Raw genomic sequence first — 27,465 nt, 5'->3', positions numbered from 1 at the left:
TGGTTTCTGTTCTTTTAGTAGTTACTCTAGAAGTTAAAAACCTTCTTAACTTATCAGAGTTAAAAGTCAGTTCCCTTGAGCTTTTAACTTAATTTGCTCCCTTCTGGACTTACACCATTTTTGTCACTTATTTTAATTCTAGTTGTTCTTAAACCCCAAAGAAAATCCTAGTTATTCTTAAACCTAACAATATCACTGATGTTGTTTATACATTCTCTGTCATTTTGTTTTATCCACATTTCAGTTTGTAATGTCTTCTTGCATCTTAGACCTTCTATGTAGAATAATTTTCCTTCTGTCAGAAATGTGTTTGCTTTTTGTGCTTTTGGTGCTGGTCTGTTGGGAACTCTCAATTATCGCTTGGTCATCCTTCTTGGAAAATAGTTTCATTGGGTATAGAATTCTAGGTTGTCACCTTTTTTTGGCTTCTGTTACTGCTTTTAAGACTTTACTTCTTTGGGTCCATCCATCTCTTCCAGCTGCTTTTCCATCCTCTCCTCATTGGTGGCATTGTCTGCTCTACTGTACATAACGTGTTGAGGTACAATGTTTCTTTTTAAACAGTACTTAGGATTTGTTGGGCTTCTTGACTCCATAGATTCTTTTATTCATTCTAGAAAGTCCGCCATCATCTCTTCAGATGCTGCCTCATCCCCGCCTGTCACGTCCCACTCTGGGACGTGGGGTCAGGGCTTGGTCGATGTCCTCACTGTGTCCCCGCCTGTCGCATCCTGCGCGGGACGTGAGGTCAGGGCTTGGTCGCTGTCCTCGCCGCACCTTTGTTTCCGCTGCTCTTGCTGCTGCACTTGCCACTTTTTTTGCTTCCACACTTCATTTTTTATCGTCCTCACTGACCTAACAAGTTACTCATTTTTTGACTGTGTGTAATCAGCTGTTAAACTAATGAATTTCTTAATTTTAATTATTGATATTTCTTAGTTCTAAAAATTCTGGTTGGTTTCTTTATCACATTATTTTATTTTTAAAGTTGCCTATTCCACGCAAACATTCTGAAATTTTTTTTATGTATCCATTTGTTTTATAATCTGTATCAGTATTGGATATCTTTGTCAATCTTTTTATGTTGTATCTTGGTCTTCTGGCTCTTGCTTGTGGCGTCTTGTTTTGCTCTGTGTTGTGTGGTGCTGTTTGTTGTTATGGTAGGTGTTTTTGGTAATCGTATTTGAAAAACTAATTATAGGACTCATTTGGGAACAGAGATGGAGGTTCATTTCTTAAGACATACACACTTGCTTCTGCCTTGGAGCATCTTCATTCAACATTTCAAGTCACTGGAAATGTGTTCAGGAAACGGGAACCTGACTTTAGCTCCAGAAGCAGGCTCACTGACCTGCGCCTGCTGGCCCTGCCTTCCCTGAGGCACGTCCTTGCCTTTGTAGTTTTACTGAGGTTAGTGTTACCGTTGGATAGAAAACTAAGCTTTTCTGACCTTGAAAAGCTCCTGCTTATCCTCCCTGCGGCCTTTAACCGGCTCCCTTTTGCCTGGTTAGCTTTGTTATTAGTACTTAACACGATCACAACCTGCTTGGTTTTGGGGGATTTGCCTTTTATCTTTGCCATTCCTTTATTCTTAGCCTTTTGGAGACATTTTGTTTTAAGGTGTAGCTCTTAAATTGCATAAATCGGTATTTATTTTATTTATTTTTAAGCTGAAAGTGCTAGCCTTTAATAGGAATATTTCTTCCTTTCACAATCCTGGCGTAGGTGTTCAGCCTTGCTGCTTCATTCTTGTGTGTTCATTTATATTTATATGCACACATTCATGTATTCTACATGGCAGCTGTGTGTGTGTGTGTGTGTGTGTGTACTGTATTCGTACTGCTATACAGAATATATTTTACTTTAAAATTTTTAAATTATTTGAAAATTGCAAAACTCTCTTAAAATTTGCGACTGCTTGACTTTATCAAATACATATTTAAACCTTGATTTCAAATATCAAAGTCGAGAACCAAACAATAACGTGTGACCCCTCTTAAATATCATGAGGAGTTTAATCTTCATTTACTCTTTTTTCCTCCTTTGTACTTCCTAGTATTTGATCATTTAATCTGTATCTACAAACCCTAATTTTATAGTTATTTTCTTTTAATATGGAAATCCTATTTTCAACAAGCAACGGTGGCCATCCTTTCAGGTTGGTACCCATGTTTGCTTAACAACATGGAGTCATTAATCTCAGTGCTCACCTTTCCCCCATTCCTGAGTTTCCGATTTTGATTCATTCTCAACCAACCAGAATACTTTTCAAACAGTGTCCTTGGGCTTGCCTGGGGAATGAAACCCCATTTGTCCCCAGAGTTCAGGCCCAGGCCCCTCTGTGTATTTCACAGTGACTTCCCACATGAAAGTCGGAAGAGTCCTGAGTGTGAGGGAAGCCTTGAGGCACTCTGTTTCCCAGTTGCCACAGCACCTGGTCCTAGGGGCTACTGTCAGTCTAAGCAGGAGGCTGGGAGTTGGCTGCACTGAAGACCGGCCCCTGTGAGCTGCACGTGCAGCTGGGAATGTCTTTTGCTTACCACTTGCCTCTGGTCTTTCTTTGATTCAACTTATCTTCAAAGCTGGTACTCAGTTCACTCTTCCTAGAACATCACTTTATTGCAAATCTTCAGTCCTCCCACACCCACTCAGAAACATTACAGTGGGATTTAGAATTTTGCTTACACCAATTTAAATGACTTTCTGTAATACTTTGCTGTATTTTCTGTGTCTTAGGACCCAAGACTACTTTTGTTTATCCTTACATCTTATGCAATGGATGCAGATCAAATAGCATGCTTCCATGTTTAGGGTGTATCTCTGCCTTTGTTCCAGCAACACAACATATGTAAGCTATGTGTCTGTGCATGCCTGATGCACCGTATGCACATATGTATGATGTGCCTGGTGCACATATGCACTCCAAAGCCTTCCCTGAATGCTGCACAGATACGCTCCTCTCCCTGAGCTCCCACCACTGAACGCAGCACAGATACGCTCCTCACTCCTCTCCCTGAGCTCTCTCCACTGTAGCTCAGGCTCTTCATTTGCCGTAAACCCTCTAACTCTTCAGACCAGTGATCATTTCCTCTCATTGATTACCTGCTCCACTGTAACTCTCAGTCACCTCCTTTTATGTATCCTTCCTAATCCACACAATGACCATGGCACTCGACAGGTGGTGTTACTGAGGCTCAGAAAGATCACGTCTGTTATTGGTCTAAGACGGTTTGAAAATTAGGAATCAATACAGGTAAAACACAGTTACCTGCTTCCTTCCTAAGGAGCACTGAAGGCCAGTGGCTGTGGAACTTAGGAGGTTGGACTGGCAGGGGTTCTTGATTACCTGGCTGCAGGCACTGGAAGGAAAAGGGAACTGGATTACTCCTGGTGTCTGGCTGCAGCAGCAGGTGGCAGTGCCAGTCATTATGATGGAGAAACTTTCCACACTGAGGAAGAGTACCTGTGCGTGTTTTACTTTGTTTGGCATGTAAGGAGAGGAAGTGGGAATGTTAACACCCGTTGTATATCTCTTCATTTCAGGGTGTTTGTGATGAATCTAAGACACAGGAAATAGAACATGTATCAGTCGGAAGCCCAGAGAGAGGTGAAAACTAGGCCTAGACATCTTGAGTCTTGTGTCCACCATGGATCGCACTGGCTGGATTCACCCAGGGAGAATGTTTGGGTGCCAGCCCCTGCCTCCCTGATGTGTCATGAAAAAATTAAAGATTTCACAGAGTGACAAATATTGGGGAAAATTCAGATCAAATGGCCTCTGTGTCCTTTCAGCTTTATGATTTATAGGAAAAGATTTTAATTTCTTTCGATAAAAATTCTGACGTAAATGACTTCTGTTTCATTTTGCTCAGGTTAGAATCCAAAAATAAGTCTGGCAGAGGAACGCATGTGAATTATTTCAGGTAGATTCATTCCCTGAGGGGAATCTTGGGCAATTCTCAGACAAGTTGTGGGACTGGGTTCACCTGATGGTGATAAATGCTGCAGGTTTAATTAAAACAAATTGGAGCTTAAATATAGCAAACATCGTGGTGCCTAAATAAGATGGCATGGTATATTTTAGGAAAATGCACTTCAAATTTGTTCAGAGTCCAAGTTACCTCCTCAGACACTTTTGTAGCTGTGGAGCGGAAGGAACTGTTTGGATCACAGGGAGCTGTCATTAAGAGAGCTGACATTCCGAGATTTACGAATGCTTTCTTCCTTTAGTGTGAAACAGGTTCGTTATCTTCCTACTCTTAACATTGCTGAACACAGTATTTGTTTAAGATCATTTATTTCATTTTTCATATTGCATAAAAGTCATGATTGCCTTTTGTTTCAGGTAACTGTCTGAAATGACAGATACCTTTTCCACTTACCTGGAATAGGTCTCTTGGTAACAATTTTACAGTTGCTAAATTAGCAACAAAATGAGCTTAAAATGTAGCTGGTATTTATTACTTTATAATCCATTTCTATAATTCTTCTCAAAATACTAGGTTTAATATATATTGAGGGGGTGACAAATTATGTTACAGTATAGTACTTTACAGCCGAGTAGGTTTTAAAATTCTATAAAATTAGAACATTACTAAAACTTACATAGAATTCAGCAGTGATAGTTATACTCTGCCAACTTAGCGTTTGAAATCTCAGCATCGTGGAGATTTTTAACGTTAAAGAACAGATTGCTGCATTAACAAAATCTATGTGAATCACATGCATGTAAGCTGTGTGCTCTGAGTGTAGTATTAAATGCTCCCTGTGTGTTGTTATATACGCCTTATGTGGTATTAAATACCCCACGTGGTAGTGGATGTGCCCTATGTGGTAGTATGTGCATCCTATTAGTATTACGTACTCCCTATGTGGTATTAGATGCGTCCTGTGTGGTGTTATATGCAACCCGTGTGGTATTTATGTATATGTGCTCTATGTGGTATTACATACTCCCTGTGTGGTATTAGATGCGTCCTGTGTGGTGTTATATGCAACCTGTGTGGTGTTATATGTGCTGTATGTGGTATTACATACTCTCTATGTATTGTCTCAGTTGAAGTTGGGTATAGTTTGCTCAGTGATCTTTCGCTAGTAAGCTGTCAACTTGCATTCTGCAGTAGTTTTACTTACTTTTTTCATCCTGAAGATGATCTCTCACCTTTTCATGAGTAGCTCCTGCTTTATATAATCTTCCAAGAGCACTTGTATTCAACTTACCATATTTCAGTGCTGATTATTATATTCCATGAAATAATTTAATATTCCATGATGCAACAGCTCCGCATAAGTTTGTAACCGTGGAAATAGTTTCGTGAGCCAGAGGCCCCTCGTGATTAAGGAGCAGTGCCCAGAAGAGCCATCCTGGTCCTTTGGCTTTCACCACCCTGAGCCCAGTGGCCAACTGCAAGCTCTTCAGAAATTCCCAGCTAACAGCAGAAACCCATTTGCATTATAGTAGCTGAGGCAGGCTGACACTCTTCAAAACAGTGTGACACAAATCTGAAAGAACACAGCACACAGATAGAAAGCCATGTTTTCCAAAGTGCAGATATCCGAGCCAAAGAATCAGAGCCATGAAAAGCTTAATAGGAAGTCAGATCCCCCTTTCAAGCCTTTTTCTCTTCTGTACAGGAAGGCAGTCATTTCTTGGCCACCTTGCCCCTTGCCTGCCTCCTTCCTTCCTAAGTATTGCTAACATTTTAGCTAAGTGGCCCATGACTTCCACTTTCTTTTTCTGATTCACAGAATCTTTCTCCAAAGCCCAAATCAAAGAGGAGTTCATGTAAATGTGTGTTTTCTTTTCCTTCTTCAAGCCTCCCACTCACCCTAAACTCATGTGGAGCAGCCCTGCTATTTAGTAACCATTTGCAGGAATGTCCTTAGCATTTCCTGAGCCTTTTCTGCCTGTCAAACACTCCTCTCAACATTTAACAGGCAGCAGTTCACATACTCTTCAGCACAGCTGATAAAGAAAGGTTTTTTCTCTAGCCCATTTGTTAGTAGGAGGCACTGGAGGCAAACAGGTGGTAATTTGCAGGCGTCGGCATGGCCAGCCAGCCCTCCTTGCCAGGGAGCTGCAGCCGTCCTGCAACAAGAGGCCACGTGGGCGCTGTGTCCTCCTTGAGTGTCATCTTGCAGGGGGGCTCTGAGTCATCTTCACGTAGTGCTTGTGTCTTTGATTAGTTTGGATTTTAGATAGTGAAAGATGGTGAGGTGCTGGCTTAAAAGCTGTGTAATTGTCAAAGGCTTACTTTCTGACTAGTACGTAGGATTTTTAAGATGTAAACTCTATGGTCAGATAAGTCAAAGTATGATTATTTAATGTTCTTTAACTTACATACAGACTTCCTTCATTGACTGTGATTCCTAAAGACTGTTTTATGAGTGTGTACTTATTAATAGTTGAACTATGTGAATTGCCATTACGCTGGGTCAAAATCATTTGAATTTGAATAGCAGTTTCACTCTGTGGTGTAAGTACATCCTGTCTGCTTTCTTGACAGGATTAAATTAGACTTATGTGAACATCTTTGAGTTGCTGTATGGGAAGAACTGCACTGCCACCTGCCACATGAGCAGAGTCTACCCCCTAAAGTGATGGGATTTGAACGCATGTTCTGACATGGCCGCTTTGTAGGGTTCCAGGTCTGCAGGGTTCCAGCCTTCTGCGCCACTCCAGTGCCTCCCGGCAAGGTTCTGCAGAATTGTCCCCAATCAGATGACTCGTCATATGTGCTTTAATTGCAGTCTTACTACTCAGACTTAAATTATGAAATTTTAAAAATAACTAAGAAGTCCCGTGCATAGTTAGCAGATACCATTTTATTTGTCGTATCATATCCCATTTGTTTTGTTTTCCAGTTTAGCACCTGAAACCCGGGAAATATCCCATTGGTCATTGTAAAACAAGTGGATAAACCTTAAGGCCCATTTCCCATGTTGATTTGCAGGAGGACCCCGCCTGCTCCCTTCACTCCGTGTGTGTGCCCTGTCTTGTAAGCCTCTGGTGGTTGTCCCTTGCAGGTGTATGTGGGCACACTCACAACAGTCTGTTTTTCTGTCCCATCTGGTATTACAGACTGTCTTGAAGGACAGAATAGGAGTTACCTGTTTTTCTGTCACCTACAAATACTATTTTGGGTGTAAACATGTTTGTTGACTTAAATGTCAGTAAATTCATTTATTTTAAAGTCTAAAATCCAATATTATGTATTTCCTTATAAAATGAAAGATAATGCATATTAAAAAATACGTGTATATGGAACCATGAGCCTGAATGTGTGGCCTGGGTCTGGATCACACTAACCACTGCAGTGGGTTGTCTCTGGCAGTTTGGGTGTGAACTGGGATGTGGGTTTGGATCACAGTAACCGCTGCAATGGGTTTTATTTGGCAGTTTGCGTGTGAACTTGGACATGGGCAAAGCGGTGTATGGATGGATGATGATGAAAGACGAGAACATCCCTGGCACAGTCGTTCGGACCAGCACTATCCCAGAGGAACTTGGGCGCCTGGTGTATTTACTGACAGACAAAACAGGTATTGTTCATGGTCTGTGTTCACCTGTGAATGGATGAAATGACATTTAATAAAAAATAGCATAGCATATAGATATATGTTTATGTGTGTGTATGTATGTGTATGTGTTGGAACAGATCATTGAATCCATATTTAGAATTTTTCAGCCTCTACTCTTGAAAACTGTCACACAGCTTAATCATCTTCTCGTGTACACAGTATCATAAGAATTATCAAAATGTTAAGTTCTTAGAGCTTTAAGTAACATATTTCTGTGTTTTTAATTTTCTACAATCTTACATTTTTTTTAAACTGCCTTATAACACCTCCCTAGTGGCTTATTAAGAGCAAAAATTCCCTGTTTGTTTATTATAGAATGATACTTGTGAGCTATTAGAAGAAAATAACAGATATGTTAATTTGGTATTTAATACTCACATTCTCCTAAAAAGCTTTACTACAGACTATCCCTCTCTAAAGCTCTAGGACCAAAATTCTGTTTGTCCTTATCTAATTTTTTCCTTTTTTTCATCAAAGAACTCTTACCAATCCGTAACAGATTAAAGACAAACAATTAGAATCTGGTACTGTAAGGAAAGCCACATCTGAGGGCTAAAATTCCTCCTTGGTTTATTGATTTATAATTTAAATTCCAAGTAATTCTTAGTGAACTAAAAATAAAAGAATATTTATATAGCATAATAAACAAAATATGTTGCAAACGAAATTCAACATAGTTTTAAATTATTAAATAATAGAAAAATCCTCACTGTAGTCAGCAAGAGGACAGAGAAATCTGCAAAAAAGTTGTTATTTAAAATTCATAATGGAAGCTCTAGCCATTGCAGCAAGACAAATAGAAATAAGACTAAAGGAAGAAACAAATATTTGCAGATATAGCAAAAGTGGCAGGTTACAGATTAAAATAACAAAATAGGTCACTAATACCTAGTGGGGAATAGACTGAAGAGACTGAAGAATAAACCTCCATTCACGGCGGCTGCATGTATGGAAGACACAGAGTCAGTAACCTGAGGAATGAATGGAAAGGGCTCACAGATGGTCCCCAACTTCACAGTCGCTCAACTTGATGGTGGTGTGATAGCATTCACTCAGAACTGTACTTCCACTATCCGTGCAGCCATTCTTTTTTTCACTTTCAATATGGTGTTCAGGAAATTACATGAGCTCTTCAGCACTTTATTATAAAACAGGCTTTGTGTTAGCTGATTTTGCCCAACTGTCAGCTAACATAAGGGTTCTGACACAGTTAAGGTAGATAGGGCTAGGCCATGGTATTGGGAAGGTGAGATGCATTAAATGCATTTTCTACTGAGCATGGGTCTCTTGGATGCAACCCCATCATAAGGTGAGGGGTCTGTGTTTTGAAAGTCATACTGTTGTCTCAAAAGTAGAAACTCAGTATTCTTCATGTCAGCTCTCATGATGAATTTGTAAGTGTAATGTAATTGAAAGTGCAGTTGTTAGATCTGTGTTTGAGTTCCATTAGACTGTGTCTTGTGAGAGGTTGAGGAACTTGGCCAAGAGAGCAGTGCTTATGAATCCCAGTGACTCAGCGAGCAGTTTGAGGGGCTTTGGTTCAAAAAGGTAGACTGAGAAAGAGTGTTAAGATTTTCCCTTCCCAACTTCATGAAGCCTACAGAAAAATGTTTAAAGAATAAATAAATCCATGGTAATGCACAGAAAACAAGCTGGAGTAAAAATATTAGAGGATCCAGAAATGGAGTTATTTCTGGAAAACAGTTGGAATCAGTTTGCAGGTGACAGCAGAGCAAAGCAGACCGACGTTGCCAGTGGCTGCTGAGGGGCCCCCACATGGGTGGGAGAAATGTCCCACAGAAACGAGGGGTGGACGAGCCCCAGACCTGAGCTGACAGGTGTGTAGGGCAGCACGGGAAGCCATCAGGCCACCGTGAGTGGTGCCTGTGAGAGCAGGTGGCCACCAGCATCTGCCCACGCGCCACCTGAGGTCTGCTTTCGCAACGTGGGGAGGCTTTTGGGGAGAAGCACTCACTGCTTCATGTGCCCTGCCCCTTACACAGAGTTCCCAGACAGCCCCTTGATTCGGAAGCCAGCCCTTTGGAGGAACAGGTTTGTGGAGCTGCAGAAGACACCCACCCCAGCTTACTCTACAGACAACTTAGTCTTTACTGATAAATATAGTCAGAAATGAAGAATCACCAGCATGAAATCAAAGTAGCAAAATATCAACAACCATACTGTTCCCAAATAAAACAAATTCATAGAAAAAGCAAAAGAAACTTCAAGAAAAATTTTAAGAGAATTTATTCATATATATGAGCTTAATATCCAAATTCAGCAGCACTTCTGTACACCGGCAACAATTAGGACATTTAATACCAAAACACCAGTTAGAAGAACAACAAAAAGTATAAAATCATTAAAAATAAATGTAAACAAAAATGCATAAGACCTAAATGGATGTAAGTTTTTAAAATTTGAAAGCCCTTAAGACTGAAATAGGTAGGCGTATTGTCTTCATGAATAGAATATCTTAGCCTAATGAAGATATCATTTCTTCTCACATTGAGAGATCTGACATGTTTGCAAGCCTAGGAGGAATCTGAAACTCTGTTCACTATTGGTGGGAACTTAGGTGAGCGCATCACTTGGTAAAACACATTTTGGCGTTATCAGTCAAATTGAATATGCACGTGTTCTGCTATCCAGCAGTTTTGCTCCTGCTTCTGTTCCCTAAAGAAATGTTTGCACATCTACACCAGAAGACATATGTAAGAGTATTCATGGCATGATAATGGTTAACAGAAGCAAGCAACTGTCTAGATATAACACAAAAAAGTTTATCAAAAGTAGAATGGACCAATAAATTGTGGAATGTTCTTACAGTTGAATACTAAATAGCAGTGACAATGGAGTATAGATATTGACAGAAACGTGGATGGATTTCAAAATAGAATATTCAAGAGCTAACAGAAATACAAGAAAAAATTTAATAAGGTTTATTTATATAAAGATAAAAGCCATAAAAGATTAAACCATTTAATATTTAGAGAAAAATAAAGATGAAGCTGTAAATAAAAGCAAACATTATAAAAAGCGTGTAGACCAATATGAATCAGAAGGAGGCTGGTATATCTACCTTGATTAATATTAAGCAAAATAAACCTTAAAATGAAAAACATTATTTAAGAAAGAGGGTCACTACATAAAAGGTTCAATTCAAAATGTTTGTGTACTTAATAAAATAGCTTCAATACATAAAACAAGAATTAATACAGGGAGAAATTGATTATTTGCTGTCAACCACAGGAAGAAATGTTTACATCTCTTTTGTTTATTGGTTAGCCAAGCAGGCAGTTCAGAAGATTTGAATAGCATGATTGTCAGTTTTAGATCTTATGGACATATACAGAATTATTTAACAACTAGAGAACACATGTGCTTATCAGACATGTATGAGAAAGTTACAAAAATTTGATACATACTAGGCCATGAGTCAAATTTCAGTAAATTTCAAAGAATGGATATTTCTGATCAGAATAAAAAGAGGTAAGAGTTAGAAGTTAATAACAAAGAAATAAGTTTGTAAATCTCTCATTTTTAGAAATTGAAGTATATACTTTTAAATAGCATAGATCCAAAAATAATACAGATTAAAAATGCCTAGAACTAAATAATAATATAATCACTTTGTATCAAAGCCCATAGAATGTACAAAATCAAGGTTTATAAGAACTTTCTTTCATTTTTTTAAATAGAAAAACAAGCCTAAAAATTATTTAAATAGCCAACTTAAGAATAATAAAATAAATTCAAGGAAAATACAAGGAAAGAAGATACCAACAGAAAGCGGTGACTTGATAAAACCATCAAGGATTAATACGGCCTGTCAGTCTTTTGAAAAGACAGCAAAATAAATACACTTTCAAAATTCTGATCTTTAAAAAGTAAGAAAAGATGGGCCAGTGCAGTGACTCACACCTGTAATCCCAGCACTTTGGGAGGCTGAGGTGGGTGGATCACCTGAGGTCAGGAGTTAGAGACCAGCCTGACCAACATGGAGAAACCCCATCTCTACTAAAGTTAGCAGGGCGTGGTGGCACATGCCTGTAGTCTCAGCTACTTGGGAGGCTGAGGCAGGAGAATCACTTGAACTTGGGAGGCGGAGATCCCGGTGAGGCAAGATTGCGCCATTGCATGCCAGCCTGGGCAACAAGAGTGAAACTCCATCTCCCCCCCCAAAAAAAAAAAACAGTAAGGGAAGGCATGAATACATATTACAAAAGAGAAGAGGGACATAGATACAGATATATCTGATATTTAAAAGAAATTTTAAGAGAATGACAGTGTTTTATAATCAGTAAATCTAAAAAGCTGAATAATAGAAAAATTTTCAGAAAAAAATGTAAGCTGTTAAAAATGACTCAGAAGAAACAGTTTTAGCTATCCTAAAACCATTAGAGTAGTTTTTAAAAAAATCTTCTGGGGCCAGGTGCAGTGGCTCATGCCAGTAATCCCAGCACTTTGGGAGGCCAAGGCAGGTGGGTCACCTGAGGTGGGGAGTTTGAGACCAGCCTCACCAACATGGTGAAACTCTGTCTCTACTAATGGGTCTACTGATGGATCTGGCCAAATCAAATGGAAAACTTTGTGGAAAGGATTCACGATTCCAGATGCCATTAAGAACATATGTGGTTCGTGGGAGGAGGTCAACATTCATACAGGTTTGGAAGAAATTGATTCCAACCAACCCTTACGGATGACTGACTGAAGGTTTCAAGACCTCCGCGGAGGAAAGAGCTGCAGGTGTGATGGAAATAGCGAGAGAATTAGGAGTGGAGCCTGAAGATGACTGAATTGTGGCAACCTCAAGATGAAACTCGAACAGATGAGGAGTGTTGCTTCTTATGAATGAGCAAAGAAAGTAGTTTCTTGAAATGGAATCCACTCCTGGAGAAGATGCTGTGAAGGTTGTTAAAGTGACTTTAAAATCCAAGAATTTAGAAGATTCCGTAAGCTAAGCTGATAAAGCAGTGTCAGGGTCTGAGAGCATCGACTTCAGTTTCAAATGAAGTTCTGTGAGTACAGTGCTATCCAACAACATTGCATGCTATGCAGAAGTCTTCCGTGAAAGGAAGAGTCCGTTCATGTGGCAGACTTCACTGTTGTCTTATTTGAGGAATTGCCACAGCCAGTCCAAACTTCAGCGACCACCACCCTGATCAGTCAGCAGCCATCAACATTAAGACAAGACCCTCTACCAGCAAAAAGATTGAAAGTTGCTGAAGACTCAGATGATTGTTAACACGTTTTAAAAATATTTTTAAATTACGGTATGTACATTGTTTTTAGACATCCTACTAATTGCACACGTAATAGACTTAGTATAGCGTAAACATCACTTTTCTATGAACTGGGAAACACAAAAGTTCATGTGGTTCACTTTGTTGTGATACTCACTTGATTACCCAGGTCTGGAACCAAGCCCGTCCACTGTCTCTGAGTTGTGCCTGTGATTTCCTGTCTAGTTCCTATGTACTTCATATCCTCAAGTGGAAAGGGCTTTGGAATCAGATCTGGGATTGAGTCTTGGTGCCCCCCAACTGTGTGTGATGTTAGGCAAATCCTTTAACCCTTCTGAGCAAACGAAATGTGTCTTCAGTCACTAAAATTTTGTGCTAGTTTGTTACACAGCTCTAGATAACAGGGGCACCCAGACTAACAGAGAAATACAAATCACTCTCAAATCTGAAAACAGCTGGTGATGCCCCCTTTGCCTTTGTGAGACCTTTAGTGCTCTGGTATTTACTGCTAATCGGTTGTTTTTTTCCAGGAACTTAAATAATTAAGATCTTTCTATTTTGTGTCCGTATTTTAGTCATATAAATACTTCTGCTCTTTTGCTGTGCCCTTAAGTGTGGAAATCAGAAGTCAGACAGGCTTTTGCAGTCACCTTGGGGGCCTCAGTCACAGCAGAGGTTCTGTAACTGTGGATGGTTGTTTGATATTATCAAGCATTCTGGTTCTCGGTATCAGAGGAAGCATGTTGAGGCATAAGGCAGTTTGCAGACATCTTCCAAGTGCCTTGAGTCTCAGCTGAAGTGATGGAGAGTGGACTGGTGTGTCAGAAGCCTTATGTCACTAGCATGATTGGAAGGTGGGCCTTCGCATGATTGTAAATGGGGTCTGTGCTTCATCAATAAGCTTTTGGATAAGAGGCGTCCATCACAGTGGTTCTCTCATTTGCCAGGGCAGAATAGAAAATGAAGTATCCCAATAATTGCATTATAGTTTCCTTCTTGTGGACAAGAAAGCAATGTGGTATAATTAGGTTTGATTGGAGTGCACATTTCCGGTAAGATCTGAAATTAATGATGTTGCTATAGTGACACATCTGCGGCCACCAGTGCGTGAAACATAAAGCAGTTCATTCGACAGGCGTAGACATCTGTGAGCTGCAAGGATGCAGAGCATATTGACACTGACCAGAAATACTCGACGCCGGCTGATGAATGAACAAATGATGCTGAAACAGGAGGACAGATAATTTGTACTTAATCTGCTGGGAGAACTTTCATCTTCTCACTGGTTGCATTTGACAATGCCATTGTTTAAATAACAATGCTGCAGAGAACTCATAAATTTTAAAACTTAACTCAGGGTGCAGCCTATTAAAGCAATACATTAATTCCTTTGTTAGGGAGGTTTTATCTTCATGTAGAACAAAGCCGTTACTAAAAACACCCACTAAAACAACAGGTTTTTTAGGACTCACGTTTTAATTATAGCATCCATTACCCAAAATGCCATGTTGTTCACAATTGAATCATATATGAGTTTCACAAGACGGCATCATCATGACGGGGAAAGCTGTTTTCCCAGTTTGCAAGGGCGGGCAAGCACGACGTGTGTGCTGGCGAGTGCATACAAGGCAAGCAGATCTCACAGGTAAGACTTGGAAATGGTTTTTAAACCAAAGGGCAACTATAGTCTGTTATGCATGATGCTAATAACCGGGTATTCAGTTACAACAAACATGAGTAGCCATACTGGTACAGTTTTTCTAATGTGTGTCCTTGGATATGAGTGCTGTAATTAACATGTTGGGGGTGTTTGGGCCAGTTGAGATGTTAACACATGCAGAGACTTAACTGATGCGTACAGTACTGAGAATCATAATGTTTAGAGAAAGCCTGATTCGCAGAGATTGTATTTGACTTTCAGTATAATATTGACTTCATTTTAAACAGTGTCATTGACTTTGAATACATTTATTTGGCTTCACTTTAAAAAGTGTCAAATAATTTCAAAAGTCAAAGCATACTTTAAAGATTGGTAAATTAGTCTTATCACTTAAGTTTTGTTTCTATTTCTTGTAAGGTCTAAGTAAGTTTGTGTTTTGATACATCCGTTGATTATGTGTGTGTATGACTTTAACTAGAATCTTCACAAGAAAGTTTCTTGCTCTAGGTGCGTGGCATATCCCAGTGTTACCTTTGTTTATCTATGAAAATCACTGGCTCCCTCTTGTATGATGGTGTGGTAGAGTTTAGGGGTGAGGCCAATTCACAATTCAGGAGTGTCTGGTCTGAAAACTCTGCAGCTGTGTCTCAGACACTGTCTCCTCCGCTCAGTCATGGATCACATCTGTTGCCACTCTGTGAATGATGCCTGTAGGACTTTTCCCCTAGAAATTAATTTCCTCTTTGCCTGCTCTGCTCATTATCATCCCAAAAAAACTCTTTTTCATTAAAGAGCTGCAGCTTTTTTTTTTTTTTAAAGAAATCAGAAACCTTTTGTCAAAAGACATTTTCTGTCTATATAGCTACATACCATAACCGAGTCTGCCCTGATTCTCTTTGAGGTGACGGCACTCGTACTCTCTGGCTGCATTCGTTCCTCCCTTTTTCAGAGCTTCCAATTTCGGGGATATTAATTTCATATTAATTTCTGTCATATTAAAATGACAAAAGTTGTAGAAATCATCAGTGTTTGAAATCATGGAGAGCATTTGAGGTAAGATTTGAGAAATAATTTGTATTACAGACTCTGCGTTATCTACTACTGCACAAGAGGGGAAGGAAAGTTTGAAATTAGCAAGTTATGAAATAAAAAAATCATCAAGATTTAAAAAATGTTTTTGGGCTTCATCTTCATATGTGAAGAAAGTACATGTGCCACTCACCTGACGGAATGTCTGCATAAGTATTGCAGTTTCTTTAACCGAACAAGGTGTGATTACATTTATTCACATGGACAGAATAACAAACCCAGAAACTTGATCGTTCATTTGGTGAGAGATGTTAGTCATTTATTTGAATATATCAGTTTTAAGCTACTGATAACATGATTGATTAGCAACAGAAACATTTTAGAAGATGCAGAGCTAGTAATACCACGTGTGTGTTTGATTTAAATGATCACCTGTCAGGATACATCATTCTCGTATTCAACTCTCACCATAATCTAACTTTAAAACATTCTCATCACCCCAGAAAGCAACCTTGGCACTCCCCATCCTTCCCCTTCCACCTCCCGTGGCCCGAGGCAGCCCCTGGTTACTTTCTGTCTCCGAGGACTTGCCTGTCCTGGGCATTCCACGTAAATGAGTCAGACGTATGCAGTCCCTGCCGGCCTCCTTCACCGGCATATACTCTTACAGGTTCATTCATGTTGTAGCGTGTATCAGTGCCTCATTCTGTTTATTGCCAAATAATATTCCATCGTGTGGATGCACCACACTTTTTTTACCCATTCATAAGGTGATGGACATGGGTTGTTTCTACTTTTTGCCTATTACAACTAATGCTGCTGCGAGCTTTCAAGGCTCTAGCCATTACAGTCAGGCAAGAGCAAGAAGGTGGCATCCACATTGTAAAGGAGAGTAGAACTCTCTGTGTGTGTGACGTGGTCATGTCCGTAGGAAGTCCTCAGGAGTCAGCCAGCCCTCTATTAATAAAGGGGTTTTGTAAGATCATAAGACACAAGATCAACACACAAGAATGAAATTGTATTTCTGTATGCTAACAATGAACTATCCAGAGATAGAATTAAGAAAATAATTGTATTTACAGTGCATCAAAAAATATTTCACTGTGTTCAGATGGCAACAATTCTAGTCTCTTTGATCTATAGGTTCTGTGTAATACCTATTAAAATCCCAGCTACCTTTGCATAAATTGGCAAGCTGATTCTGAAATTCATATGGAGATACTAGGGATTCAGCATGGCTACAGCAATCTTGAAAAACAAAGTTAGAGGACTTGCAACTCCTGATTGCTTCTTAAAAAAAAAAAAGACTTATGCCTCCAAGGAATGTGGGCTGTGCAGTGGGGGGTGGGCGAAAGATGTGAGGTTGGGGGTTTGTTTTGTTTTGTTTTTGAAGCAGAGTCTTGCTCTGTCACCCAGGCTGGAGTGCGGTGGCGCAGTTGTGGGTCACTGAAGCCTTGACCTCCTGGGCTTGACTGATCCTCGTGCCTCAGCACCCAAAGTTCTGGGATTACAAGCATGAACCATCGCACCTGGCAGCAGCTCCTGGTTTCAAACCCTAATACAAAGCTACAGTAATCAGGACAATGTGGTATGTGGTGTGGGCATAAGAATAGACACATAGATTGATGGACTAGAAGTGATAGGCCATAAATAAATCCAGACACTTATGGTCATTGGGTTTTCAACAAGGATGTCAAGATAATTTTATGGAGAAAGAATAGTCTTTTCAACAGATGGTGCTGGGCAACTAGCTATCCCATGCAAAAAATGAAGTTGGATAATGATCCCACTTGTACCCAAAAGCTAACTCAAAATGGATCATAGACTTAAGTACAAGCACTAAAATTATAGTATTTTTTAATTATTCAGCTTTGAGAAAGTATTCTAAATTTGTTGTACAGTTTGAATGTTTGCCCCCTCCAGAACTCCTACTGAAATGTCATTCCCAGTGTGACACTATAAAGAGGTGGGGCCTGTAAGAGGCAAGTGGGTCATGAGGGATCGTGAGGGATCTGCTCTCATAAATGAGCGAATCTACCCATGGATTAATGGGTGAATGGATCAATGGGTTTTCATGGAGTGTTAGTTGTCACAAGAGTGGGTCTGTTATAAAAGCCAGTTTGGCCCTCATGAGCCTGCTCCCATCATGGGGCGGCCTGCAGTGCCTCGGGACTCCACAGAGAGCCCCCATCAGCAGAAAGGCCCTGACCAGATGCAGCACCTCAGCCTTGGGCTTTCCAGCCTCCAGAACTGTAAGAAATAAATTCCTTTTTAAAAGTAATTACCCAGTCTCAGGTATTTGGTTATAGCAACAGAAAACGGACTAAGACAATTCTCCATTTCATTCTCCCTGGCTCCAGTTAAGTAACTGAATAGACTTTTGGGTATCTACTGAGATACAAAGCTTTATAAACATAACTCAAAAGGAGAAATAGTTGAAACCTAAGTTTCAGTTATCTTTTAAATTATTTTCAACCATTAGATGCATAAATGCACAGATATTATATTCAGTATTTTATCATCACCTTGTATGTTTCTGTGACAGCTATCTGGTCTCCAGTACTTCAAGGCGTCTTTGCGTACATGTAGAATTCCTCTCAGTTTTCCCCAAGCAGCAGTAAGAAGCAAAGTATAATAGCATAGCTGAAGTTGGGAATCTCAGCACTTGAAATACTACCATCGAGCTGAAAAAGGACATCTAACTAAAGCACTGGATTAAAATAGTGGTTTAAAATCCCAGATTTAATGACTAGAAAGAGTCTGTGAATGGAGTGATTATAAATGATGTAACTTTGTTTTTGGAAAACATCTGTTGTCCATGTGAATTTATTGCATTTAGAAATGCCAGGGTTTTCTTCTCCAGAAAAAGATGCCCCAAAGTCAATGATAAGTCACTTTCAACCCGTGATGAATTTATGGGCTAGGAATCGATTGTGGGCGGCTGTTTACATCAGAGGAGGCAGTGACCAGACACCCTGCTTCCTGATGGAAGGACACTCCCCGCACTGGAGCGGTGTCCACAGAACCTCACCTCACCAGCTTTGCCCAGCCGTGGCTCACAGGAAACACAGGGCCCACAGGCACAGGAGAAATGGCCAATGGCCAAGTGCAGATTGTGGGAAGTGAAACCGTCAGTCCAGGTTCTTTGACAAATCAATTTCAAGGAAGAAAGAGATGGAGGAGAAAGCTGGGGAGTAAAAGAGGCTCAAGAGACCTTTCTTGGATCCACACTTCTGCCAAGCGGTATAAAAACTATGGCACACGAGACACCTGGCAATTAGAACCACGACTTCTGTTTGACATGGAGGAGTTGTTGTGGCTTCCTGTTGTGATAATATTTCGGCTCTGTTTAAAGTGTCTTTCTTTTACAAATGATACTGACATGCCCATGGTTGAAATGATATGGGCTCAGATTAGTTTCAGCAGCACCAAGAGAAGGAGTGAGGTGGGGGCTCAAATGAAAGAGCTGCCCCAGGTCCGTGTATCCAAAAAGGAACGATGGCCACGGGGCTTTCAGGAGACTGTCTGTCTTGAGGTAATTTAACGTTTCCTTTTGAAAATACAGAAGGGGTGAAAAAGCATACATTCCTGGATTTAAGTTCCTTGCATTTCATATCTCTCAAATTTACATACAGAAATGACATTTTCTGTTGGTTTTGGTTTTATTCCAGCTACAGGCATGTGTGTGCATCCATGCGTGCAAGCACACACAGAGACAGACACACAGCAAGGTTGATGCCCCACCTACCATGAGGGGTTTCTAGTGCGTATTCCACATGTTGAAATGGTATTATTACCAGAAAAGTGGAAATTTTGACCATTAGACACCCAAAATCAACATTTCACTGTTCAAATCAACTGCCCTACTAAAGCATCAGAAATACATTAGTCTGGCAAAGTGAAATTGGCATATAATTATGTTTATAACCATCTCACTCATTGATTTCCTCTAAGAAAACTGTGTTATTGAAAACCTATTATAAAGTTTCATATCCAGAAAACTTTAATCTTTTACTGTCTACAGTTTTTCTCATTGCTTTTAGGCCCACTGTGTAAGTGAAAGGGGGTATTATGTCACGTCTGAGGGCAGAATGTACGTGACGTTTAAAGAATAATTTTCACACACGGCAAATTCCACGTATGCCAAGCCTCTGCTCCCATTTTCTTTTTAAATTTTTATGTGTGTCGTTAGAACAGCTTTCTTCACAATGCAGTGATGTTGCCTGTTGCTTCTGACAGCAGATGCATTATACTCAGGCATCACGTGGTCTGAATGTTCATCTCTCTCTAAAATCCCTGTGTTGAAACCAAGTCCCAGGTCATGGCATGGTACTAGTTAAGAGAGGTGACTGGGTCGTGGGGAGAGCCCCCGTGAATGGGATTGGCTCCCTTATAAGCAAGGTCCTAGGGAGGCAGATTCCCTCTCCCACTCCTGAGGATGCTGCAGGAAGGCTCCACCATGATGAGGGCCCTCATCAGACACCAAATCTCCTGGTGCCTCATCTTGCATTTCCCAGCTGCCAGAGCTATGAGAAGTAAACATTTGTTGTTTATAAACCACTGGGTTTATGGTTTTGTTTTTTTTTGTTTTTTTTTTTTAAGACAGGTTCTCGGTCTTGCTTTGTGACTCAGGCTGGAGTGCAGTATCGTGATCACAGCTCACTGCAGCCTCAAACTCCTGAGCTCAGTCGATCTTCCTGCCTCAGCCTCACTAGTAGCTGAGACTACAGGTGTGTGCTGCCATGCCCAGCTAATTTTTGTATTCTTGATAGAGATCGAGTCTCACTGTGTTGCTCAGGCTGGTCTTGAACTCCTGGGCTCAAGCCATCCTCCTATCTTGACCTCCCAAACTGCTGGAATGACAGGTATAAGCCATCATGTTATAGCAGCCCAGAAGGAGTGAGACAGGTATTAATAACTTAATAGCACATAGTTTCAAAAATCAATTACTATAAGTTGTATGTTTTTTCCTAAAGATCTTATGTGGCTTTAAATTTATCTGCATGTTCCCAAACGTGTGCTGAGCATCCTACAGTAGCTGCACTTTGCAACATCAATAACAAGGTAAAAAACAGATTTTTCAAATAAATCTCAATTATTTTTAAGGACAGGAAAGAACTAAATATAGAAGGTATCTTCCGGATTTTTGTATAATATTTCCAACTTTGGATTCCACACAGAAAATATTTTCATCCAGGGCAGAAACAGTAGTGCAGGTGTTTGATTTCTGTTTACAGCAGTCTTCTATATACCTTCCAGTATCCTGGTTTTGAGAATTAGGCTCATTATCATAATTCTTTTTTAAAAATTTAAATCAGCAACTCTTTTGGTTGCTATTTAGGAGTCAGGTTCTGGGGGTAGAGTTGGGATAATACAGACACTGCCTTCCTGGAGATTCCACTGCAGTGGGTGAGATGCATGCTCAGCAGCTAGAGACCGAGAGAGAAGACAGGGATGACCCACGGAGAAGACAGATGACCCAGAGAGAAGATATAGAGACGACCCAGAGAGGAGACAGAGATGACCCAGACCCCACAGGGACCAGCCAGACACCGCCCACCGTTCTCATTGCACGTTATGAGGCACTCAGTAAATATTAAATACACATTTTATATGTTATGGGTTTTTTTGGTAATACATCTACTTTTTAGTGAGACAAGTGGGATGTGGAATTTCATGACGATCTATGTGGGTGTCCATTAGGACCGTAGCTTGTCCTGTAGCTTAGTTATACTATATTTAGATGTAGGGATTTGTACTTTCCAGGTCAAAAATTCTCTTCTTAATAGAGAAATTTGTTGCACTTTAAAATACATTATATTATGTTTAGTTTAAGGAGATAAAATAGCTACTCAGGGACTCAGGATTTCATGTTTCACCTTGATAAGACTCTACACTGTCATGCAGTAATTATATCTAATGCTAGCCTGATCTGTAATTAGGAAGGAAACACCGCAGTGAGCTTAACGGAACAGGCCTGGGTATAAAGAGCAGGAAAGGATGCAAAAAAGCATCTGACAGATGTAGCCCTCGTACGTGATTTAGGAAGAAGACTCAGAAAACAAGGACTAGAGGGGAACATCCTCAGCTTGCTGAAGAGAATCTTAAAGACCCGAGGCTGAGGCGTCACTCCATGTGATGGAGACGCATGCTTTCCCCAGGTCAGGAAGGAAGCACGGGTGCTTGCCCAGCACTCCAGCACTCTCGATAGTGCAGTACGGTAAGAAAGGGGAATACAAGGCATGGATATCAGAAAGGAAGAAATCAAGTTAAAATTAAAGAAAGAAAACTGTCCCTCTCTGCAGATGGCATAATTATCTACCTAGAAAATCCAAGGAATGTGCAAAAAATTCTGTGAAGCAGTGAGTTCGGCAAGGTCAGGGGTAGACTGACCACATGCAGAAACCAATTGTGTATCCACACTTGCAGTGAATATGTGCCAGCTGAAATGAAAAGTACAGTGTCATTTATAATTCCTTGAAAAAGGAGCAGTAGTTTGCTGTGAATCTAATATAAAATGTGTGGGACTTGTGGGCTGAAAACTACGTAACACTCATGAAAGGAACCAAAACAGACCGAAATAAACGGAGAGAGTGAGTTTGCTCATGGACCTGAAGGCTCTACACACTAAAAATGTCACTTCTCTTTTCGATATTCAGGTTTAATTCAGTTTCTATCAAGATTTGTTTTGTAGGTAAGATGATTTCTGAATTTGTTTTTAAGGCAAAGGAGCAGGATAGCTAAAGTGATTTTGACTTAGAAAGTTGGAGGACTCATTACCAGATTTCAAGACATAAATAAGCTGCAGTCATCAAGACTGTGTGGTATTGGGGGATATTTCAATGGATACAGAACCTAGAAAATGGCGTTGCACCGAAGAGGATATGGGAACACAACATCAGTGTGAGGAAAGACGTTCCTCCTTTGCAAGAGGCAGAGTGGCTGTCCCATAGCCACTTCAGACTCACCACCTGTGTCTTCTCCCCTTCTCCCAAAGCTGTCTACTTTCTTAATTCCTGTTTCATGTTGAGGGCCGGCCTCCCTGAGCAAGGCAGTCAGCCTGAGCTGCTCTTCGAGGTCTCGGATCCAGAGCTCCACATTCGGCTCCCAAGTCCAGTTGATACTCTTTTCTAGACTTCTGAAGATTTCATGCATTTGCCTCTTCCTTTCTGTCTTGATGCCTGCTGCCACATCATCCTTCACTTAGACTTTAATACCAGCTCTCTCCCCTACATTTGACCCCCACCACTCTGTCCTTAGAATAATGCCTCAGTTGACTCTGTTACCTGGATGGGGCCCATCCAGAATGAAGCCAGGACTCCTGAGCCTGGCTCTGTATGCCCTCTTGGTGAACAGGAGACTCTCTGCTTTATGGTGCTCCCCTAATGGGACCTAGAGAGCTCCTCGCCCACTCCTCCCTCTCCAGCCCCTTCTCCTGAGTTCCATTCACAGGCATTTGTCTTTGCTCCCAGACCCATGTGCGAGCCAAGAACATACAGCTCCCTCTTCCTGGAGCACTTCTCTTGTGGAAACCACTAGTAAATTCATATTCTTCAAGTCACAGGTCAGATGCCACCACTCCTGGAAGCAGCCCCTGCCCCCCTCTCTGCGGTTTCCTGTGACTGCACCTCGCAGACCCTGCATTAGTGCCTCTCAGTAGTGTGATCTCTTGCAGTCTCTCTCCCCATTATGCTGTGGGGTTCTTTAGGAAAGGCGCCCTCACCCTCTTTGTATTTGGGGCACTTTGTGCATTGTCTTATCATTTTTTGCAGTATCCATGCAACATATGAGGTGTATTCCATATTTTACAGGTGAATAAACTGAGGCTTGGAGAGCTTAAATCAACTCTTATGAAGTTCTGAGGCCTGTAGGTTACGGCAGGATTTGGACCCAAGGGTTATCTACTCCCAAGCTCAATGGGTAGTGATGCCTTTTCATGAGAATACACAAATCCTCAGTTAACTTGATATTTATGGGAATGTGGGAATCACTGCCTGAAGAACTGTAGCTCCTGCTGCACACGGGCAGCTCTCCAGAGCCCTGTGCTGGGCTACGAGGAGCGACTGTAGGCCGGGCTGTGCAGAGCCTTGTCTCCATCTTAGGAGTGGATGCTTAGATTTGTAAGCAGTGGCAAGGCACGGGTGGTCACTAAAAGCAGTGCACTAGAATGAGGAGGTGTTTGTCTTCGGAAATAGCGTTGCTGGGAAGATAGGTTAAGGAATGTTGGAGCTGAGCTCAGGAAGCCACGGAAGAGGCTGCAGTCAGGACGCGTGGTGAGAGGGCAGTGCGAAGGCGCTTCAGGAGGGGCGCACTCCGTGTCTGAGGTGGGATTAAGAGGATGAGAACGTTTGGGAGGTGGTTGAATCCAGAAAGTGAGGAAAGGATAGTGGTGGTGATGGTGGCTGCGGAAGTGCAGCTCCCATTTATCCAGGACTGATTGGGTCAGGCGTGTCACCTGGGTGCCCTCATGTCATCCTTGGACCACCCTGCAGTGCTTGCACAGTGAGGAGGCTGAGTGGGAGGTCTTGCCCTTCTCGGGGAAGGTGCCCGTCGGGAGAGGCCAGAAGGGCCAGACAGGCCCCTTTCGGATGTCTCAGCGGGTGCTGAGGGACAGAGAGGCGTAGGCTGTTGAGGGAGAGCGAGGTTGGGCTGTGGGTTGCGGTGAGGACACAAACCTGTTTGTGAGGACACTGAGACTTGAGCCAGGGGCTGGGGGGCCGTGGACAACAGCACCTCACGTCCCAGTGGAACTTCTGCACTTGCAGCTGACTCCACACCCAGAGCCTGTCACAGCCACCCAACAAACATGCCGAGCGAGGACTGGATGGAAAATGAAATGCTATTTCTTTCTTTAGGGTTCTTTGCATACTTGCATAAAGTCGTTTAAAATCCTAAAGAAATAATTGTTCATTCTTGGTAAGAGCTATACAGGTATTCATTATAATATTCTTTTAACTTTATGTATACAATTTTTCGTAATAAAAAAGTTGGATTTTAAAAAGTGGCATTAATTATAGTCCTGTTTACAAATTGCATAGGATTTATGCCTCATTACGATCCCCCACCCTAAATTATCATGCTTCACACTCAGTGTAAGAAAAAAAAGTCTAAAGGAAATACTTTTGTTATCTCAATCTGCTAAATAACATGTTTTTAATTTAGCACATTTGTTAAATAACTTTTCAGAGAGCTGCTTACTTAGGCACACATAATAGAGGTAAACTTTATAGTTACCCTAATATGAATTAATGGAAGGTTTCATTATCTTTTAACTGTTGGCAATGATATAACTATCATTTTTCATCTCACATTTTTGCTATTTAAAGCACTCATAGGCCAGGTGTGGTGACTCACGCCTGTTATCCCAGCAGTTTGGGAGGCCAAGGCGGACAGATCACCTGAGGTCAGGAGTTCCAGACCAGCCTGGCCAACATGGTGAAACCCCGGCTCTACTAAAAATACAAAATTTAGCCGGGCGTGGTGGCACGCATCTGTAATCCCAGCTACTGGGGAGACTGAGGCAGGAGAGTCACTTGAACCCCAGGAGGCAGAGGTACAGTGAGCCGAGATCATGCCACTGCATTCCAGCCTGGGCAACAAAGTGAGACTCTGTCTCAGAAAACAAACAAACAAAAATATAAAACACTTGTAGAACTTCATTATGTTATTCGGAGACCAAATTGCTGCTAACTGCATTATTTAATATAGCCTAGTATTTTAATTATACTTATTTAACAAGGGTAGCATGACAAAATAAAAAGGTTTAAACTATCTCTCATATAATTTTGATGATTTTGTTTCCACTTAGATTTATGAAACTTGGAGACATTTTTTCAAGGTACACAGAGCACAGCCAGTTTAAAGGTGCTTCATAAAACGTTGTGGAAGGCAAAATCTATAAAACTGACAGGTATCTCAGGTAGATAGTTAGCTGCTATTTGGAATTTCTAAAACTTTATTATATCTCTCTTAAGAGAATTTATCAAAACAATCTCTAAAATAGTAATTGTAAGCTGTATTTTCCTTCTCTTTTAAAGTAAGTGCTGTGTCCTGATGGAAGGCTCTGAGCCAGGTGACCTATTGTACTGTGATCCTAACTGATGTCTTGGGATTAACTCTGTGCTCTAATCCTCATGCCATTTAGAGGGTACCATAGACATGAAAATGGTTTGGGTTATATTCCAGTACCACGCATGCCAAAGAACATAAAAATGAGTGAATATTTTTATGGATGTTTTGCAACCATGTGAAAAGTCCAACTTTTATTGAAATCGGTTGGCTGTGTCATTGTTCATACTCAGATTTATAACGTCGTCAGTATCCATGGATAACCCTTTTTGGATGTGCTGTGAAATAAGTACAGAACCCCCCGCCCTGCTCCCGGGACAAGGGACAAGGTGAAAGCACCACATTGCAGCATGTTGTGAAATAAATGCAGAATCCACCCCTCCCCCGGACAAGGGACAAGGTGAAAAGCACCACGCAGCATCACAGCACATTGTGATCTCAGTGCAGTTACCACCCTGCCCCCCTGTGGGGCAAGGGAAGCACCACCCATGGCAGCTCGCAACATACATATCCAGAGGGTATTTGAGCTTCCCTGTGCTACTTTGCTTCTATAAAGCCAAATAAATAAAACATGCATATGTAATATGTGTATTTTTAGGTTAAGTGAGATCTCTTTGTCACCTAATACAAGGCCCAACTTTTCTGGCAGTCCTCCTGAGTAAGCACTGTGGTCCTTCCGCCTTGGTCCACTGAGGAGCAGGCATTGGGGAGGCACATTCAGATAACCCAGAATTTGGAAAATACTAAAGAAAAGCCGTCCTCTGTTTCACAGACCTCCTGTCTGTCATTCCAAGGGATGCACATACATGCTAAGGATTAAACACATCTGAAATATCTGTTTCTGTTCAGCTAAAAAGACCTAATTTTTTGAAATAGGTTTTTTAAAAAAATTAATGGACACCCTCATTTGGGGCACGTTGATGTCTTTTTCAGGCAGTGTTCTATATTGTAATTATAAAGGTGGTGACTCAGTTTTCTAGTTTTATGTCTGCCTCTTTCAGAACAAAAGTTGCATTTGTTCCAAATAACAGCTCTGAGCTGAAAGGCAATGACTGGACTTTCTTCATATAACTGGAGCCCTTCCCATTATTAAACGTTGTTAGAGGCTGGGTGCGCAGTGGCCCACGTCTGTAATCACAATACTTTGGGAGGCCAAGACAGAAGGATCGCTTGAGACCAGGCTGGGCAACGTAGGGAGTCCCTGCCTCTACAAAAAACAAAAACATTAGCTGGGTGTGGTGTCGTGCACCTGTAGTCCCAGCTATTCGGGAGGCTGAGGCAGGAGGATCAGTTGAGCCCAGGAGGTGGAGGCTGCAGTGAGCTGTGGTAATGCCACTGCACTCCAGCCTGGACAACACAGTGAGACCCAGTCTCAAAAAAAAAAAAAAAAAAAAAAAAAAAAAAAACCCACAAAAATGTTATAAGAGTACCTTGACATGCTAGGGAGAAAATATCTTGTTCTTCCTGTTAAAATGAAAATAGTAGCAAGTAACAATCTTAATGCTACTTTGTATTACACGGTCGGGCACCCCAGCTGCTTCAGCACATGGGTGTGCAGTGTGTGTGGTAGGAAAGCTGGGCCTTCCCCCAGGCCTCCTGCATTAATGTGTTTGCTGTTGTCCCCTTTATCCTAGGAACCCTCACCCAGAATGAAATGGTATTTAAGCGGCTCCACCTGGGCACCGTGTCCTATGGAGCCGACACAATGGATGAGATCCAGAGCCATGTCAGGGACTCCTACTCACAGGTAAGTGGGTTCCTCCTGTATGGGATCTGCTTCCACACACATCCCGTGCCATGAGTCCACCGAGCCTCGTGTGTTCCCATCTGTAAATTAGCACACTTCTCGGTGGTCTTAACATCCTCCTACTTCAGTCGTCC

General features: G+C 41.2%; 1 protein-coding gene across 9 annotated transcripts in view; it reads left to right on the top strand.

The window, feature by feature from the left end:
* The window catches only part of ATP9B (ATPase phospholipid transporting 9B (putative)), a 293,323-nt gene that overhangs the window by 193,095 nt on the left and 72,763 nt on the right, over positions 1–27,465 (top strand). For all 9 annotated transcript variants that reach the window (XM_008013727.3, XM_008013730.3, XM_008013726.3 and 6 more), the window contains 2 exons: positions 7,400–7,542; positions 27,219–27,331. In XM_008013727.3, the coding sequence (XP_008011918.2) occupies positions 7,400–7,542; positions 27,219–27,331 (256 nt within the window). The remainder of the gene's footprint in view (positions 1–7,399; positions 7,543–27,218; positions 27,332–27,465) is intronic.

Source organism: Chlorocebus sabaeus, chromosome 18 (assembly GCF_047675955.1).
Source record: "Chlorocebus sabaeus isolate Y175 chromosome 18, mChlSab1.0.hap1, whole genome shotgun sequence".
Lineage (NCBI taxonomy): Eukaryota > Metazoa > Chordata > Mammalia > Primates > Cercopithecidae > Chlorocebus > Chlorocebus sabaeus.
The sequence above is the reverse complement of the archived record's forward strand: the minus strand, read 5'-3'. Positions and strand labels throughout refer to the sequence as shown.